Here is a 21,659-nt window from a genome sequence, read left to right as displayed (position 1 = left end):
AATGAGTGGATTTCTAACATATTCTAAAAACTACGAATTCTAAAATAATTTAACGTGGATTTTCGATTTATTTACTTCAATACACACATATTCTGAGGCTTTCATCACAATTCGACAGATACAAAATTTTAACACTTTTTCCATATATATAGTTGTGAAATTTCTCGATTTTTGGCTATTTTCGTGTTAGGTGATGTCATTGTCTTTCAAATAATTGCACATCATTGAAAATTACAGTGACTATAAAGAATTTTATGCCATATCGAATGGTGGTATAAGAATTTTTATAGAGCTTTCAGTTTTATAATTATACAACGAAAAGCACACTGAAAAGAAATGAGTGGATTTCTAACATATTCTAAAAACTACGAATTTTAAAATAATTTAACGTGGATTTTCGATTTATTTACTTCAATATACACATATTCTGAGGCTTTCATCACAATTCGACAGATACAAAATTTTAACACTTTTTCCATATATATAGTTGTGAAATTTCTCGATTTTTGGCTATTTTCGTGTTAGGTGATATCATTGTCTTTCAAATAATTGCACATCATTGAAAATTACAGTGACTATAAAGAATTTTATGCCATATCGAATGGTGGTATAAAATTTTTTATAGAGCTTTCAGTTTTATAATTATACAACGAAAAGCACACTGAAAAGAAATGAGTGGATTTCTAACATATTCTAAAAACTACGAATTCTAAAATAATTTAACGTGGATTTTCGATTTATTTACTTCAATACACACATATTCTGAGGCTTTCATCACAATTCGACAGATACAAAATTTTAACAATTTTTCCATATATATAGTTGTGAAATTTCTCGATTTTTGGCTATTTTCGTGTTAGGTGATGTCATTGTCTTTCAAATAATTGCACATCATTGAAAATTACAGTGACTATAAAGAATTTTATGCCATATCGAATGGTGGTATAAGAATTTTTATAGAGCTTTCAGTTTTATAATTATACAACGAAAAGCACACTGAAAAGAAATGAGTGGATTTCTGTTTACGTAACATATATATTATAATATATAATATATATATATATATATATATATATATATATATATATATATATATATATATATATATATATATATATATATATATATTATAATTGCAGGTTTATACAAAGTACAGGGTACTTACAAAAAATGTATAAATTTCTACTGCTCTGAAATCTAAAGCAGTCTAGCATGATTGTTCTTTTCTGTCACCACTAAGGATGATAATAATTAAAAAAAAACTCATATTCTTGATTAGTAAACATTAATAAATTATCATCAGCATTTAAATATGTTTAATTGGCTTCGGTAGTAGATTTTATTAAAAAATAAACAACATTTTTATTAAACAAAAACATGAAATGAAATAATGAATGTCGAAAATGTAATCTTGAGCGTTTCGTTATCGTCGGTGTACAGTGAATAACACAATAATATTAAATGGAAATGGTAGTTTACACTAATCCTTCGCAGTTTCACTAACAAATATCGCTACTGATCAAAAACGAGCAAGCACCTAATATTACTATGAAATATCTTAACTAAAATTGAAACATGTTTAAAATCGGATACCTACATTCGGTTAACATGACTATAAACGTCGATGCAGAGTTCATATACACCATATGCCACTGTGTATATCTCTTTCTAATTTAAGATTACTCCGCAAAAGGATTGAACCACAAAAAACCCGACTCAACTTTCAATATCGTTACAAATATCTCGCCGATGTGTCGTAACCGTGTGTTTCTTGTTCGCGTTAGTATCTGAGAAATATAATCATTACTTAATAGGATTCCGCTTGGGCTTCCTGGTCACCGGATGGACTCCAGTCCAGTTCTGTCTGCTTATATAAATAAAAACGAGCGAGGACCGAAGAAATAAAATATTTAAGAAAAGTAATATTGAAAAACGACCCCAAAAAATGAATAAGGAACTCACTAAAAAGTAAAAAATAATCAAACTCGCATTTTTAATATAAAAAAACGTTTTAAAATAAAATTAGTATATAATAACCGTTGTAATAATTGAATAAAAATAAACAAAAACCTTAGTTAACCTATCTACTGCAAGTACTTTATATTCTACTGTATATACAGACAATTTAGCTTAATACCTACCTAAACCTTTTTATCTATTTACAATATTGTTTTAACTACTACACACTGATCAGAAATAAAATAAAATTTTGTTTCATGTCATAAAATTAAATCACGAACAAAACAAATCTAATTTTTTGCTTGTACCGACTTCAATCTAATCAGTTGGTACTAGTTACAATAATATTGTAAATAGTTAAATAGGTTTAGGTAGGTATTAAGCTAAATTGTGTGTATATAGTAGAATATAAAGTACTTGCAGTAGATAGGTTAAATAAGGGTTTTCTTTATTTTTATTTAGTTATTATAACGATTATTATGTACATATTTTATTTTAAAACGTTTTTTTTTCTGTGAAATATCTAAGTTTGATTATTTTTTTACTTTTTAGTGAGTTCCTTATTTATGTATGTGGTACATTTTTTTTAAATTTAATTTTTCTCTTTTTAGTGTTAAATATTTACTCAATAAATTACGCATTTATTTAAGTATTACAATCGGTAGACCAAGTTAAGGTGCAGACCGTACGAGGAAAAGTAGGAATAAAGAAACAATGATTGAAATTAAGAAAGGCTTCGGTCTCCGGGGTCCGCTACCTAGCCTAGGTGATTTGACAAATGTTCTAACCAAACTAGAACAACAAGAAAGAGTCGTTTTCCTCACTGGGAGTCGAACTCGCGACCTTCGTCTATGAGCTGAACGCTCTAATCACTACACCATAGAAGCAGTTGCCTGCCTTATTTCTACGGCTTCCCATATGATATGGTTAGTGCTTAAAAATCAAACTGAATGGCTTTTGCACTAGACGACTTCCGGCCTTCAATCGCATCAGTTCAGGAATAACATTATACACAAATATCTGATTATTTTATACGTGCCTTTGAAATTTGAGGGTTTCTGACGATTTTTCCTGATTCCACCGCCAGATGCTGACTTAGTTCCCATGGGACCATCTCGAAAGTGTACTCTTTCGAATAAAAAAATTATTTTGAAAATAGATCCATAATTGACGGAGAAATCGGTGAACCATAGACACTACACCATAGAGGCAGTTGCCTGCAATATTTCTACGGCTTCCTATATGTTATTATTAGAGCATAAAAGGCAATCTAAACGACTTTTACACTGAAGGCTTTAGTAAGCAAACCCTTACAAAAATCTACTCAAAAACCCCTGAAAGTTATAGCGGCCCGGTCGCTATTCTCATCACCAACTTACCTAAATAGCTCCAAAGTATGCAATTAGCTGTCTGTACATCTCCATAATATTTAAAGAAATATCCTCTAACTCCTAACCGTTGAGGAGTTGTGTCTTTCGTCGCATAGATCGCGTCATAAAATTATCTGATTATTTTAGATAAAATATGTGTGAAAACATTGAACGTGACTTTGAAATTTGAGGATTTCCCTCAATTACCCCAGATCCCATCATTAGATCGTGACTTGGTTACAATGGGACCACCTCGGAAGTGTACTCTTTCGAATAAAACAAAAATTTCGAAAATCGATCCACAATTCACGGAGAAATCGGTGAACACACATAAAATGTATAATATACAGTCGAAAATAGAACCTCTACTTTTTTGAAGTCGGGTATAAAAACGAGCGAGGACCGAAGAAAAAATTAAGAAGAATTCTGCTCATTCAGAATACTTGATAAGATTGTCTGTATGTCCCCATAATATTTAAAGAAATATCCTCTAACTCCTAACCGTTGAGGAGCTGTCTTTCGTCGCATCAGCTCAGCAGTAACATTGTATAAAAATATCTGATTATTTTAGATAAAAAAAAATGTGTGAAAACATTGTACGTGCCTTTGAAATTTGAGGATTTCCTTCAATTACCCCAGATTCCACCATTAGATCGTGACTTGGTTACAATGGGACCACCTCGGAAGTGTACTCTTTCGAATAAAACAAAAATTTCGAAAATCGATCCACAAGTCACGGAGAAATCGGTGAACACACATAAAATGTATAATATACAGTCGAAAATAGAACCTCTACTTTTTTGAAGTCGGGTATAAAAACGAGCGAGGACCGAAGAAAAAATTAAGAAGAATTCTGCTCATTCAGAATACTTGATAAGATTGTCTGTATGACCCCATAATATTTAAAGAAATCTCCTCTAACTCCTAACCGTTGAGGAGCTATGCCTTTCGTCGCATCAGCTCAACAGTAACATTGTATAAAAATATCTGATTATTTTAGATAAAATAATGTGTGAAAACATTGTACGTGCCTTTGAAATTTGAGGATTTCCCTCAATTACCCCAGATTCCACCATTAGATCGTGACTTGGTTACAATGGGAACACCCCGGAAGTGTACTCTTTAGAATAAAAGAAAAATTTTGAAAATCGATCCACAATTCACGGAGAAATCGGTGAACACACATAAAATGTATAATATACAGTCGAAAATAGAACCTCTACTTTTTTGAAGTCGGTTATAAAAACGAGCGAGGACCGAAGAAAAAATAAGAAGAATTCTGATCATACGGAATACTTGATAAGGCGCGCGGTCGCTGCTTGAAAGCCCGTTCTTTTTAAGAGACCGTTTGCTCTTTAACACGGAAATTTATGGCCTAATGGGTAGTCGGCGGTATTTCGAATAAACCGGCCTAAGACAGTCGCACGGCCGACATTAATTTCTCAGTTTTCGGAACGTCAAAATAAATAAGCGCGTTAAACAGAAGCGGTGAGGCTAGCCTTGCGGTTTGATTTACGGTCTCTACGTACGGGTGTCTCGACGCGGGACCTCCTGGTTATCCTTTATATATTGCCGTGTCCACGATAACTTACCAATAATAAGGTTCTTATTTATTATCGTCGAAGAAGAAAAGGGTACGAATGACAATTTTTTAATTTCTAAAGGATTATTATTTAAAAACGAAACACAACAGTCGGCTGGCAAGGTTATAACGTTTATATTTTGGGATGCGCATGGAATAGTTTTCATTGACTACCCTGAAAAAGGAAGGATCCTCAATAGCGACTATTATATAGCGTTATTGGGCCATTTGAAGGACAAAATAGCTGAAAAACGGCCCCATTTCAAGAAAAATAAAGTGTCGCTTCACCAAGACAATGCACCGTGTCACAAGTCAGTAAAAGCGATAGCAAAAATCCATGTATTGTGCCTCAAATTGCTTCCTCATCCACCGTATTAAGCAGATCTGGACCCAGCGACTTTATCCTGTTTTCAGGTTTTAAAATAATGCTCGCTGGGAAGAAATTTTCGTCGAATGAAAAGGTAATCGCCGAAACTGAGGCCTATTTTGAGGCAAAGGACAAATCGTACTACAAGAATGGTATCGAAAAGTTGGAGGGTCGCTATAATCAGTCAGTGTATCACCCTTGTAGGGAATTATGTTGAGTAAATAATATTAATTTTGCCAAAAAAATGTGTTTTACTATGATAGGCCGGGACTTATTTAGGTAGAAAGAGCCCAGAACAATCATCTTTGGATTTTGGTGGTATACTGAGTTCAATAACGTATATTTTTCAATGAAAACCTACAAAAATTTATTTAAATTCAATACTTTGTGGCTGATATAATTTCACAGATAATGCTGTTTGATTAGTTACGCAATAAATATATTCACAAAATATTCAAAAACTTAATGTGGATGAAATTCAAAAGAGGAAATGAAATTATTTAAAATACAATAATCAAAACACATTACTTCTTACACTTCATACATTTTAATTATGCATTAAACAAAGAAAACATTACAGATTTCCACTCAAGCTATATATTCATTACGTGTTAAATTAACTTAAATTCGTTTAGACATATATAAATAAGAACCATCAGTAGGAAACTTTGTTGGAGTAAGTAGTTTATTAATTAGTTCGGGAGGTATAAAGCCACGAAGCTCGCGACTTAATTAAATCTTTAAACCTCCGTCTTTAGATTTGAAATATATTTCTCATTTTATTATGTAAGGAAAATAATTGTGATAACAAGTAGGGCAAAAGTTCCACTACCATTTTGGTCATCTTGGTTATGTGAATTCGTCATTGGGTTGTCTAGACGTCTAGACATCTAGGTGTCGTCTAGAAAAGAACGAGTAGAAATAGTGACAATATATATTGAAAATAATCGTTCCATTATTGACACTCAGCGGAAATTGCGTCAAAAATATCTTAATCGTCCAGTGCCTCACTAAATCACAATTTATAGTTTACATGCGAATTTTCGACAGTATGGTGCGACAGCCGAAAGGTCTCTTTCTGGGAGACAACGAACGACTCGTAACGTTGAAAATGTGGCTCTGGTGCGCGATAGCGTTGTAGAGTCTCAGGAGACGTTAGTAAGAGACATACAAAATTCAATTAGTTCAAAAATTGCTACCGAGAGATCCTGATCAACGAGTTGAGTACGGTAATGCAATCCTAAGACAGTCTGATGAAAGTGGATATTTTTCCTTTAAATTAATATTGAGCGATGAAGCCCATTTTCTTTCAGTGGCCACGTCAATAAAACGAACAGTCAGTTTTGGGGAACACAGAAGCCTCAATTAATTCATAAAACATTATTTCATCCACTAAAAACAACTATATGGTGTCGTATTCATGCTAGAAACATCATTGGTCCCTATTTTTTTGAAAATGACCAACGTGTTGTTGGAACAGTTACTGCTGAAAGGTACCAAGATATGATTCGAAATTTTCTTGTGCCTGAAATGGAAGAAGAGACTAGAGGACATGTGGTTTCAGCAGGATGGAGCCACAGTACCCACGGTTTGTTCAACGATTCAATTATTGAATGACGTTTTTCCACGAAGACTAATTTCACGATGTGGCCATTTAGTATGAACAGCAAGATCTCCGAATTTAACAGCACCAGACATTTCCTTGTGGGGTTTTTAAAATCTAAAGGGTATGTGAATAAGCCCCAAACGATTCAATATCTTAGAGACAATATTCGTCACGAAATTGAAGAAATTCAGCACCAGATGTTGCAGGATGTCTTGAAAAATGCCTTAAAAAAGCCGAAAGTTGCATAGCAAATCGCGGTCACCATTTAGCCGATATAATTTTTCAATCATAACGAAAAAAAAAATGCAAAGACCAAATAAACTGTTCATGAAAACCAAACTTACTTATCTTTTCTTGGAGCTAAGTTATAGGCTATCAAAATGGTAGAGGGACTTTTAGCTTCCCCTGTTATGTGTACTACTGAGAGGAAAATGCATGTTAGTTTAGTTAGCTTTAGATTTATCGTTAAATTTTACACACTTATTGCTCTGTTAAAAAATGTGTCGAGACTTTGAGAAAAGATATCCGCTGAACATTCGTCAGAGCGTATATGTTATGAACATTCGTCAGCAAATATGTTCCATATTTCTTTCTATTCGTAGAACGAGTCTTCGGTAAAGTCTGATATGAACACTTGATGTAAAAACTGAATAAAATTTTCTCAATGACTTTAATATGATTCTCCTTTATTTTCGTATAAGTGAATATATTAAAAATATGTTATTTATATAGATAAATTGGTGGTTGGTCTAGGATACATATTTTAGAGCCCCATTTTTAGCAATTAGGATTCTTCTTAACGCGGGCTTTGAACCACAGTCCGCGACCATTAAGATTAAAAGCTGATGAGTTGTCAACTTGGAGAACACTCTGGTCTAGTATATTTGACATTCTTGTTATTATATATTATGTATTACTAAAATTCTAAACGCAAAACTGTTAACATGATTTCTGTATATTCCCGCATAAGTGAATACATTAAAGATATTTTTATTTATTTCAGATCCTCAACATGGCGTTGATGACGACGATTCCCAGGAAGCAGGAAGTTCACGGGCACAGTACGTATCTGCAAACTGTGTCGTCTTCACCCATTACCAAGGAGATGCCGCGTCCGTGGTGGACGAGCACTTCAACAGAGCCTTAGACAAAACGGCAACACATTCCAAAGGTTAGTACGAATTTTCCACAATTCGAGAAATAGTTCAGTCATTAACTAATAATTTCGAGACAAGATATAGCGACTATGTTGCATTTGCATCGATCAATGTTAATTAAATCAGTCGGTCGGTCCGAATGTGTTGAAACGCCGTCTACAGCACGAAGAGCCCATATACGAACTGATAGAAAACGCGAACTTTCATGAATAACAGCACGTATCCAAACCAAAATCGTTCTCGATATGGGTACAGCGCGAGTTTACATAATGAGAGAATTCGATGCATTTCAATAAGTTGCCAATTAGTCACAAGATTTCTTGTTAACATACTGCGAGAGATTGATCCGGAGCGATGATATAGAGATGGGTTTTTGTCGGGCGTGCGGTTTTTCTCGTCGTCGTTCATAATAAGGGGTAATAATAACGAGAAAATGCAAGTAAACAGGTTTGGAGAGCATGTGTTTCGATAATAACCTTATAGAAAAAACGAGAAAAGCTTTGTATTGGATTAATAGGCAGGATAGATATATAGATAAAAGTAACATTTCCTTTTCCTTTTAGAAATCTTCTTAAGTACTATTAGATTTATAATATAGGATGTTTAAAACAATTGAAAATTGAACATAATTCTCTTCAAGGGTGATACATTGGTTATAGCGACCCTCCAAATTTTCGATATCATTTTTGTAGTACGATTTGTCCTTTGCTTCAAAATAGGCTGTTTCGGCGATCATCTCTTCATGCGACGAAAATTTCTTCCCAGCGAGCATTCTTTTAATATCTGAGAACATGAAATAGTCGCTGGTGGCAGATCTGGAGAATACGGTGGATGAGGAATCAATTCCAAGCCCAATTCATGGATTTTTGCCGTTTTCACTGACTTGTGACACGTTGCATTGTCTTGGTGAAGCAGCACTTTCTTTTTCTTGTGTGTCTATCTTGAAAAAGGAAGGTCCATCAACAGCGACTATGACATAGCGTTATTAGACCGTTTGAAGGGCGAAATCAAGACAATGCACCATGTCAAAAATGCATGAATTGGGCTTCGAATTACTTCCTCATCCACCGTATGCTCCAGATCTAAATCCCAGCCACTATTTCTTGATCTCAGATCTCAAAGGGGTCCTTGAAACTGAGGCATATTTTGAAGCAAAGAGCAAATTGTACTACAAAAATGGGATTGCAAAGTTGGAGGATCGCTATAATCAGTGTATCACCCTTGATTTAACAATTTAACCAAATATATCGATGATAATGCATGCAAGTGCCTGAAACATGTAAACCTATATATAATAGATGCCATATGGCCTAGTTGAGAAGTATTTGTATCCATATAAAGACGACAGATACATAGATAAAAGCTTCGAACTCTTTAAAATAATTTAATAACTATGTGAATATAAAAAATGCCTAAAAGATAAATCGTTTTCCTGTCCATTCGCAATTTTTGAGAAAACAAATTTGGCGGTATAATTGCGTTAATTAATTTCGCTTACGGAGAAATCCTAATTAATTGTCCTTATAACGTTTTAGTATAACGAGTGAAACTGGCGCCGACAACACTTGGCATACCACACGGGGTTTTATCAACCAGATCGGTGAAAAAGGCGAATAAAACATAAATACAACACTATTCATTTTGTTTCGCAAGCTCGACATACTAATAATTATCATATTAATCTTTCTGACATTAGTGTTATATCGCGTATAATTTTATGTTTTGACAACCTGCGTAATCTCATTATAATAATTCATTAAATCGGTAATTTAATCATGATTGATGGTTAATTCTGGTTTGTCTTGAGCGCCTAGCCGGCATTGAAACGTTACAATTAGTCTTAGAATTTAGATTAATAGACAAATATATTATTGGGAATTATATAAGTACTAAAAATAATCTAACAGATTTGTTTCTTCTGTGTTTATTATCTATATCTGTCTGTAACATAATCCAAAGTAATTTAATAGGCTCTGTTTGATCTTGAAGACAATTTTATAGCTATTTGTGGTAGACAATCAACAGTCTAGTATCTGTAGTTACAATATCAACCATAAACTCATAAGACTGAACTGCACGGCTTAAGAAGAAATATTGGCATGGGATTTGAGCGAGGATGACAATAAACTGTAAACCATCAAGCAAAACTTCTTGGCTCCCATAAAATTTAGATATTTACGCTTGTTCGCATAAAAATGCGCAAATAAACTTATAATATTCCATTGAGTTTATAATTTTACTAATTTATTTTATTTCATTTATTTCAATCTTTCCTTTTACTAGTGAGCTTCTATATGTTCATTTCTGTTCATATATTTACTTCTTTTATTTTTCTTTACTGCTTTTGTTTGGCTCTTTTATGATTTTATATTATATATGGGATTGAATATTCACAGATTGAAATCTGTGAATATTCACATAATTCGCATTAATATAAGTCAATGCTCGAAGTCCTAAACAATGTCCAAATATTTTTTTATGAAAGATTGAAGTTTTACAAGTCAGGTCACATAAATTTAGTAGTCGTCAATATTTGTCTTCACTAATAGTAACGTTAGTAGCACCAGTTTTTGGTGATGTTTTGATGGTTCTGAGAAAAAAGCTAATATCTCTTGATGTTTGATACATTTCCTTTTCAATTTTGAAAATGTATTAAAATGTATACACTAACATTTTTAGATATAACCATTAGTTGTCATATGGTACAACTAGTTTAGTAAAATCAACCCTAAATTTTTTGAGGAGTACGTGTTCATTTAAAGATAGATATATTCATGCTATCTGATCAAAATAAGATATGGCTATTCGAAAATAAAATGTAAACAGTAAGACGTAAGTCTTGAGTTGAACGATCTTTCTTTGTTTATACGAGAGAAAAATTTTCTAGCCATGTTGATACCAAATTGCTCATCCATATTCGAATACTAATACTAATAATCGATAGATGCATGTTTTCAGTTTTATTTCCTATGGTTTGTAGTTGACTGGCAGGTTGTTTTTTTCTTGTTCATCATAAGTATGCAGTTTATGTTTGCATAACGACAACATTACTGATTATAAATCTATGCTTGTGTATTAATTTATAAAACATTTTAATAAACATCATTGTCAAATATTTACTATTGTTAAAAAACTATTAACATTTATCGTATGAATGACTTTCTAAATACTATTTTCAATGAAATCAATAACAGTCTCGGTTGATATTATCATTTTGTAATGGGTTAAGTCGTTGGCCTTGGTAAATTTTATATACTAGTAGTTTCAACATAACGTTTTTTTCTTAGAAATTTCTTATGTCTAACGGTCTGCAGATTTTTAAATGTGCCATTAGTTTTATTATTATATAATTGTTATTATATAGATATGAAGTTTCTTTGTATTTTTTGTATGAAAATATAATTTAAATTAAGTGTTAGAATGAATTCACAGTATTTTTTAAAGCAGCTTTTTTATCATATTTATGATATAACAGGTCAATTGAAAATTCCCCGGCCCACGATAGTAAAACAAATTTTTTTGGTAAAATTAGTTTTTTTATTCAACATAATTCCCTTCAAGGTCAAAATAGGCCTCAGTTTCGGCGATCACCTCTTCATTCGACGAAAATTTCTTCCCAGCGAGCATTCTTTTGAGATCTGAGAACAGGTAATACTCGCTGGGGTCCAGATCTGGAGAATACGGTGGATGGGAAGCAGTTCGAAGCCCAATTCATGGATTTTTGCCATCGTTTTCACTGACTTGTGAGACGGTGTATTGTCTTAGTGAAACAGCACTTACTTTTTCTTCAAATGCGACCATTTTTTCGGTGATTTCGTCCTTCAAACGACCCAATAACGCTATATAATAGTCGCTGTTGATGGTCCTCCCTTTTTCAAGGTAGTTAATGAGAATTATTCCACGCGTATCCCAAAATACAGACGCCATAACCTCGCACGCCGACTGTAGCGTTTTCCCATGCTTTGGAGCGGGTTCATCGTGTGCAGTCCACTCGGATGACTATCGATTGGACCTCGGAGTGAAATGATGGAGCCATGTTTCATCCATTGTCACATGTCGATGCAAAAACTCGGGTTTATTACGCTTGATCATCTTCAAACACTACTCCGAATCATCAACTTGTCGTTGTTTTTGGTCAAAAGTGCGCTTGCGCGGCACCCACTTTGCACAGAGCTTTTTCATACCCAAATATTGGTGAATGATATGATATACACGTTCAGTTGATATCTTCGGAGTGTCTGCTATTTCATTCAATTTCAATTTACGGCCATTCAAAATAATTTTGTGGATTTTTTAAATGTTTTCGTAGGTAACAATCACTTTTGGGCGTCCACTGCGTTCACTGTCTTCGGTGCTCATTTCAGCACGTCTAAACTTAGCATATCTGTTCTTGATGGTTGATTTTCCTGGGGCAGTGTCCGACTCGACATTTTTGCTTCAAATGTATTTTTTTCCTTCAGAAAGCAATATTTTATCAACACGCCAAATTCCTTTTTATCAATTTTTTTCGCAATAACAAAAGTTGCTTTATTCAAAATGCTATAATTCACAAACTAATGATCCGACAGGTGTCAAATGTGTCAGGCCGGGGACTTTTCGATTGAATTGTTATCAAATATATTTCTGATCTTATGTTGAAATTATTGTCAAATAATTTTTAGTAGCATAACGTATCATTTTTAAATTATTCTCTTTACACTGTTATGCGAGAAACACGATAAACTTAATAAGTCGTGATCGAATTTCGACCAATAGTTAATCAGTTATACATTTGATGAGTTCTTTATTTTAAAATAATCTTTTCGGTTCCATATTTCTCGATATAAACGAAATTCTCTCGCGTCTGCTAAACGACACCCCATTAAGTCCGAGATACCCTGGCCTCCCCGATGACAAATCGTCGCGCCGACCACGAACAAGACACCAAACGTCCCCAGAAACCATCGGTACCAGTTTGAGAAACGGTCCGAAAACGATAGGCATCTCCATAGGGCGACCGAATATTTTTTTTCTCTGCCTCGTCTCTGTCTCCCTCGCGCTCTCGCGCTCTGTACGTCCCGCTCCCGACTGATATATTTATGTGGGTAATTAGTGGTTGTGAACTGACATAAATATCTGATGATTTACCGTCTATACCGACACCAGTCTTCTGTTCGAAGGTAGAGAAGAGAAAAGCACCGGGGCCAACGAACCGGCACGTTTATCATTCGGATTGTATGGCGAAATTTTTGGCATCATATCGAGTCGATTTGTATGGAAGCTCGTTGTTTTTCTTCGGCGAATTCGCGAGAGGAGCTTTCGAGGTTTGTTTCTTCGAGGGATGATGTCGCCTAATGTTAAGCGCCTGCTAAATTAATTAAATCATTGTCCTGTTATCGGAAGACGTAAGATTGTTCATCCTTTGAAATATCCCTTACTTTATTTTTAGCCCTGACCCTCAAAAGATGGGTGTATAAGTTTGACAGCTGTTGGATCATTAGTTTGTGAATTATAGAATTTGGAGTGAAGCAACTTTTGTTATTGTGAAAAAAATTGATATAAAGGGATTTCGAGTGTTGATAAAATATTGCTTTTTGGACGGAAAAAATATAGTTGAAGCAAAAATTTGGCTTGATGCCGAGTATCCGGATACTGCCCCAGGAAAATCAACCATCAAGGATAGGTATGCTAAGTTTAGACGTGTTGAAATGAACACCGAAGGCGGTGAACGCAGTGGACGCCCAAAAGAGGTTTTTACCGACGGAAACATTTAAGAAATCCTCAAAATAATTTTGAATGGCCGTAAATTTAAATTAAATGAAATAGCAGACACTCTAACGGTATCAAGAAAGCTCTGTGCAAAGTGGGTGCCGCGCCTGATGTGATTGTGTGCGCGGTGATGATTTGGGGCAGTATTTGAAGATGATCAAACGTAATAAACCGGAGCTTTTGCATCGGTATGTGATAATAGATGAAACAGGACTCCATCACTTCACTCTGAAGTTCAATCGACAGTCATCCGAGGGGATTGCACACCATGAACCCGCCCCAAACCGTGGAAAAACGCAACAGTCGGCTGGCAAGGTTATGGCGTCTGCATTTTGGGATCCGCATGGAATAATTTTCATTGGCTACCTTGAAAAGGCAAGGTCCATCAACAGCAACTATTATATAGCGTTATTGGACCGTTTGAAGGGCGAAATCGCCGAAAAATGGCCGCATATGTAGAAATAGAAAGTGCTGCTTCACCAAGACAATGCACCGTGTCAAAAATTCATGAATTGGGCTTCGAATTGCTTCCTCATTCACCGTATTCTCCAGATCTGGCCCCCAGCCACTACTTGCTGTTTTGAGATCTCAAAAAAATGCTTTCTGGGAAGAAATTTTCGTCTAATGAAGAGGTGATCACCGAAACTGAGGCCTATTTTGAAGCAAAATACAAATCGTACTACAAAAACTACTTTTACCAAAAGATTTGTTTTACTATGGTAGACCGGGGACTTTTCACCAATTGACCTGTTATAATATGTACGGCTTGGAAGCTTGATATCAGTAGAATAAAATGACATATGTGTCAAATCATAACATTGCAAACTTGCAGCCGAGCGACGTCTATCCGTTACACCTGGTATATACCAAACAGGCAGACCTGACAGACGTTGTCATGATCAAACATCATTCTTCATACCTATTGAAGCTTATAAACGATTTTAATTCTTATATTAACACATGTACAGTGATATCATGACGATGCATTGATGTTTGACTTGAATACAATAAAACTTTTATGTAATCCCAGCTTGGAATACAAGAAAATGTGATGAACAGATTTGGTGGATCATATACAAGCATAAAAGACATAGCGTCTTGAATATATTCTTGCATATAATCGAGATAACTAGTATATCATGATGGAAGAATATATGTAGTACCCCTGTTGTCAATATCAGCTGTTCCACCTACTCTACTGATGATAACATCAGACAAATGTATGTAGTCCTCATAACGAAGGTTCGCTTGCGACATTCATTTTCTCCTTTTCAAAATATTAAAGGTGGCAAAGAATCCTAAGAGTGATAATGAAGGGTTACCCCATCATTCAATGGAAATGGAATGGCAGAACGGAAAATTGAACCGCGCGTAGCGTACCGGTCAGACGCAACATCTTCTGATTAACAGTCCTTCAGACGATACAAAGTCTTCTATCTAAAGGGCCGTCTTATTAATATTTTCATCGTTATTTTTTATTTGATAGTTACTTCATGTAATATCTTTATAGAACAGACGTAGCAAAAGTCCCGCTACCGATGAGCTCAGTTTCGCTTTGACTAAGGTGTTGTCTAAACGACCAAATTTTAACGAGCGAATAATCGTTTCATTATTGGCACTCAGCGGAAATTGCGTCAAAAATATCCTAGTCGTCCAGTGCCTCACAAAACCACAATTTATCGTTTACATGCGAATTTTTGACAGTATAGCACGACAGCACTCGTTCTGGAAGACAACGGACGTTTCGTAACGCTAAAAATGTGGCTCTGGTGCGCGATAGTGTTGCAGAATCTCCAGAAATATAAATTCGGAGACACGGTTACCAGTTACACATTTCTGCACGCAGTTTAAGACACTAACAAGTTGAGTACATTAATGCTATCCTAAGGCTGTTTGCTGAAGCCCATTTTCTTCTCAGTGGTCACGTCAATAAACAGAACATTCGATTTTTGGGGAACACAGAATCCTTAGTTAATTCATGAAACATCATTTCATTCATGATTCGTTTTTCCACGAAGACTAATTTCGCGAAGTGGCGATTTAGCATGGCCAGCCAGATCTCTGGATTTAACGGCACCGGACTTTTTTATGGGGTTTTTTAAAATCAATAAGTCCCAAACGATTCAACATCTTAAAGATAATCTTCGTCACCAAATTGAAGAAATTCGGCCTCAGATGTTGCAGGATGTCATGAAAAATGTCTTAAAAGCAGCATAGCAAATCGCGGTCACCATTTAGCCGATATAATTTTTCAAACATAATAAAAAAAAATATATATATATATATATATATATATATATATATATATATATATATATATATAATAAGACCAAATAAACTTTTTATGAAAATCGAACTTACTTATCTTTTCTTTGAGCAAAGTTATAGGCAATCAAAATGGTAGCGGGACATTTACCCTACGTTGTAGATGGAATAACAAAAATATACGTGTTAATATCAATATTATATAATCCATGAAAAATCATATAAAGTAGTTAGAGATAATTTATGCTTAATCATTAATTATCGCGATGGAATTTATAAAATATGTTCCCGCCGCATAGTTATATTTCTATCTAGATGAGAGAGATATCAATACTTATTACCATAACAGCTTTAGAATTATGGAATGAGAGATTATTCTTCATATTTACTAATATAAGCTTATTACCTTTCTGAAACCTGCATATTTTTTTAATTCCTCATTTATATGTGTAGTATTTATTTATTTATATAAGTTTAAAATTAATGTTTTATTTATTAGGGATATTAAGTTATTTTTGGTTTCAATTTTTTCTTTTTAGATATATATTTAAAATTTCTTATTGTAATACGTACCTAATTTTATTAAAGATGTGGTGATTTTTTTATATATATATTATATATATATATATATATATATATTTTAAAGTCTCCTTTTACCAACTATGGGTTTATATGGACTGGGCCTAAAGTTTAACGTGGGCTCCGAACCACGGTCCTCAGCATTAGGTCTACCGACTGGCGAGTGATCAACTTTATAAACCATCACAGAAGACATCCGGTCTTACCCAGCCTGGTTACTGACGTGACTGGAATCATTTTCTTTGTCGGATTTTTACACTCATGCCTAGAACATTCACAAATTTTAAACAATCACAAACATAAATTTACGACCATGCCCCAGCAAGATTCGAACCCGCGGCTATCGCAACAGTATTCCAGTACCGTCCCATCGCCTTTACCACTTCGCCACCAAGCCGACAATATGGTGATTAAGGCATATAAGGTATCTTTTATTTAAGTATATAACTCCTTCATCTTCTAAAAATGATTTTGATTGTTTCTCTTCTTCGGGTTCATATTGCTTTTATTCTCTCGGAGTGGGTCCTCTATATATTCATCTGATCACTTGGTTCCATTTTCTCGGGCTTCTCTGTCTGGTCTTCCTCCCTATCGCTAATTTTAGCAGGTCATCCATAATTGCAGCGATCCATTTCGTTTTTTCAATCTGGGCCTTGTATTTTAATTAAAACAAGACATGCATAGTCCATTCAAAGTTTTTTTAGTCGTCGAAACATTGCAATGTTGCCGCATCAACTCTGAGTTTTAGTTCAGTTTGGCTTTGACATTCAAGAAAATTTTAACCTAAATAAAATAATTGAATAAAAATGTTATCAAATATAATTTATTTTAACATTGTAATACATCTAATACATATATTATCGAAGGACTTAAAACTACAATTAAGAACACAGGTATAATATTTTGTAGGTTAGATTTGTTCTGTTTACATTGAACTCTTTTCCACACCACCCATGAGGTAGAGTTTCTAGGCGTCTTTTTTGTGTAGTGGTATCCCCCTGGAGGCCTAATCCACCTAATTAACAATTGTATATCTGATAAACGTATTTTACTTTCATTCGAGAGCATATTTACCATTTTACGTTTAGTTCTTGTTTCCTTCGATGATTTTTTTACTTGTCAACTCATCATGGTAGAACTCTATATTTTATTTCTTCTGCTACTATCTGTGTACACCATTCTTCATAAAATTAATCACTGAATTCTGTCTATTGCATTTACTATATCTACAAAACAGTTAGTACTCATTCTCTCCCCATACGTTCTAAGCTAATGTTCATGTTTAATTGTGAACAATTACAGTCATATCTGTGCACACAAATCTTATACCATTTTCTACAGTTATATTAAATTAATTATGTGCAAATCTTTGGGTGTTTCCACTGTCATCACTCTGTCTTAGAAATTTTCTGCATTGCACAGCATTATCACATATCCTGAAAGTTTCCTTCAGTCACTGTCACTTTCCCACTCATTGTCCAATTCAATCACTAAACTGTTAATTTCTAATCTGTCTAAATCATGTTCACGACTCCACCATTTATCAATTACCCTGTATGTCTTATCGAGTTCGTCCAAACGGAAGGTGTTATGGTTGACAAGGCCTCCTTCCACATGTCCAAACAGTTTTCGATGAAATATCTCGACCAGCAATATATCTGCAATTAATTATTAATAAATATAATGACCAACAAAGCCTAATCGAATGCTATTGTAACTTTTACCTTTTTCTATCAATTCATGTTGTCTTTACATTTTTTTCGTTACTGTCTTGTCAAGAGTGCCACAATGAACCATTTTGAAATATTCAAGTTTCATCAAGATACACAAATTCAAATAATTTATCTTTCTTGGTCTTATTTTATGCTTTTAAAAATTGAATTATTTTTAAGGCAATGTCTTGAAGTTCCATTAAACCTCTCCGATGGTTATCTTTACACCATTTAAATATTACGCCCTGTAAGAATGTATGAAAGGATGTCTTACATCACTCAAAAAACTGCATGTCCCTAACTCTTTTACGTATACTTTGTAGACAGACAATTTTCTATAAAAATAATTTTATTCATTTAAAATTTCATCACAATAATCAAACAGTTAAAATAATGTTTGTCGGTTTTTAATCTGTAGTAATAACTAATATTTTGAATAATTTTGGGTACGTCTGACAACCGGCCGCCGTCCGTTTGTTTTAAGAGGTTTTAACTCTTATCTATAAACTATTGTGTCTGTATAATTAACTGTAGTTTTCAGATATACTATAATGTCAAAATAAATTATATTTGATAACATTTTAGTTCAGATTAATTTTATTTAGATTAAACTTTTCTTGTATGTCAAAGCCAAACTGAACTAAATTCAGAGTAGATGCAATGCAATGTATCGGCCTCACAAATATCCATGACGCATTACTAAAAAAACTTTGAACAGACTATATATTGCCCAGCTCTGCTGGTAAGTAACGCACGACTCTTGTTTATCAAACAAGGAGCCACTGAGCAATTTAATTGGGACCATCTCCGCGATCTCAACCAATTGGATCGCTTACCGTCGGTAAGTTCATAGCCGAAGGGCCTTTCATCTTCCGCCTCCCAACCGACCACCCTTCCCCACCGACCGCCGAACCGTTCGGTCTGCAACCGCCAATACGGCGGTAGTTTCTCCATCTCGCTCGCCACCTGATTTATATCGTTACGCGCTCGATTATTTTTATTTCTGAATGTTAACCTCAGTTTTATATTGTCGATTATCCTTTTGATACCGCCGCTTGAGCCCCGGCTTCCCACACTAAGCGGCGGCCCGGTGATGAATGCGCCTCGGTCCAGCGCGGAAAGAATAGCCGCGTCGCAACCTTAATTGTTGGCCTGAGAGGGTTTTGGTGTATAGGCGTTACGTCGGTGTTTGTTGTAGATTGTCCTCCGGTCCGGCCGATCTGATTTTCTTTTTATTTAGCATCGCCTTGTTTGTCTTCGTCGCGGTTCTTGTTTTTTCGGTTCTGTGTTTAGGCTTTTTATGTTTCGGCCAGCAAAAAGCTTTTCGCTAAAATACGCCCTTAAGATGATTTTTTTTTAATTTCAATTATTTTCGGAGATATTGCTGTTTTAATAACGCGGCATCTAAACGTTCCCATAACTATATTCAAAAACAGTGGTAATCTAGTCTAGAAATTTGAGAAAATCGATTTTTTAGAAATATTTTCAAAGCTGAATCTGTTAAGAATTTGCCTTTAAGAGCGGCATCTAAACCCTCCCATAACTATATCGGAAACTAGTGGTAATCTAGTTTAGAAATTTGAAGAAATCGATTTTTTAGAAATATTTTCAAAGCTGAATCTGTTAAGAATTTGCCTTTAAGAGCGGCATCTAAACCCTCCCATAACTATATCCGAAACTAGTGGTAATCTAGTTTAGAAATTTGCAGAAATCGATTTTTTAAAGAATGTGTTTAAAGGTGAGTCCAATAAGAATATGCCCTTAAAAGGATTTTTAAAAGTTTCAATTATTTTCGGAGATATAGTTGTTTTAATGACGCAGTACCTAAACCGTCGCCTAACTATATCCGAAACTAGTGGTAATCTAGTTTAGAAATTTGAAAAAATCGATTTTTAAAAGAATATGTTTAAAGGCGAATCCAATAAGAATATGCCCTTAAAGGGATTTTTAAAAAATTCAATTATTTTCGTAGATATAGTTGTTTAAATGACGCGGCATCTAAACCGTTGCATAACTATATCGGAAACTAGTGGTAATCTTTATTTTTTTTTATTATTACTCTTCGTGAGTCCACAATCTGCCCTATTGGCAATAAGTATTTCTTCTGTTTATATTATATATACATGGCATGTAGAAAATCACTTCATTAAGCAATCTTCTGTATAAAATATTATCTTAATTAATTAGTCTTATTCTAATGCTTATTCTAAACTCTACATATGTCCAGTAATCAGATCAGATGGTGTTAAACGTTTTAGTCTACGCACTTCACTATCACGTCGCATATTTAGCTGATTAGCGAGTACATTGGGATGCACTGACACTCTTTCGAAGTACTTCACACAAACACGTTGGATTACACTCGTTATAGGTTCTAGAGGAATATCGCGTTGTATCACTTTATTTGAAATATAGTACGGAGCATCAACAATGGCACGCAACACCTTATTTTGGAACCGTTGAATGATGGATATATTGGATTTGCTAGCGGTACCCCATAGTTGAATTCCATATGTCCAAATGGGCTTGAGTATAGACTCATACAGCAATACCTTGTTATCTAATGATAACTTGGATTTGCGCCCAATGAGCCAATACATTTGATATAATTTTAGTCCTAGTTGTTTCCGTTTAGAGAGTATGTGCTTCTTCCAGGTTAGGCGTCGATCTAAATGCATACCAAGATATTTAACATGGTCTGCTTGGGGGAGTTGGCGATGATTGATATTTACTGGTGGACATGTTCTTCTACGCAGGGTAAACGTTATATGCGTGGATTTTGATTCATTGGCTTTAATGCGCCATGTCTTCAACCATAATTGTATTTGCTCCAGGTGGGTTTGTAGGTTTATTGATGCTGTGACTGGATCTTCATGGGATGCTAAGATTGCTGTATCGTCTGCATATGTTGCCACAGTAGTTATTTTTGTGGTGGGCAGATCAGCCGTATACAGAAAATACAGTACTGGACCCAGTACACTACCTTGCGGAACTCCTGAATATATGGGATTTAATTCGGTATGTTCATCGCCTTGATTTACAATAAAATGTCTGTCAGTGAGATACGATTTTAGTAGCTGATAGTCCGGATGAGGGAGAAGTTTCTTTAGTTTAACCTGCAAGCCCGTATGCCATACTTTGTCAAAAGCCTGAGATATGTCTAGGAAAGCAGCCGAACAATATCTTTTGGCATTTAGGTCAGCGTTTATTTGGTTTACAAGTCTATGCACTTGTTCTATAGTCCCATGCTTATTGCGAAAGCCAAACTGATGTTCTGGAATAATTTTTCTTTTTTCTATTATATAGTTTAGTTT

The 21,659-nt window shown here is 34.6% G+C and overlaps 1 protein-coding gene across 2 annotated transcripts in view; it reads left to right on the top strand.

The window, feature by feature from the left end:
- Window positions 1–21,659, top strand: part of vg (transcription factor vestigial) — an 80,727-nt gene that overhangs the window by 40,457 nt on the left and 18,611 nt on the right. For both annotated transcript variants that reach the window (XM_076413177.1, XM_076413178.1), the window contains exon 3: window positions 7,888–8,055. In XM_076413177.1, the coding sequence (XP_076269292.1) occupies window positions 7,888–8,055 (168 nt within the window). The remainder of the gene's footprint in view (window positions 1–7,887; window positions 8,056–21,659) is intronic.

This window comes from Rhynchophorus ferrugineus, unplaced genomic scaffold (assembly GCF_030347505.1).
Source record: "Rhynchophorus ferrugineus isolate W39M unplaced genomic scaffold, kcgeb_rfMv2 rfM9, whole genome shotgun sequence".
Lineage (NCBI taxonomy): Eukaryota > Metazoa > Arthropoda > Insecta > Coleoptera > Curculionidae > Rhynchophorus > Rhynchophorus ferrugineus.
This window is presented reverse-complemented; position numbering and strand designations above follow the sequence as displayed.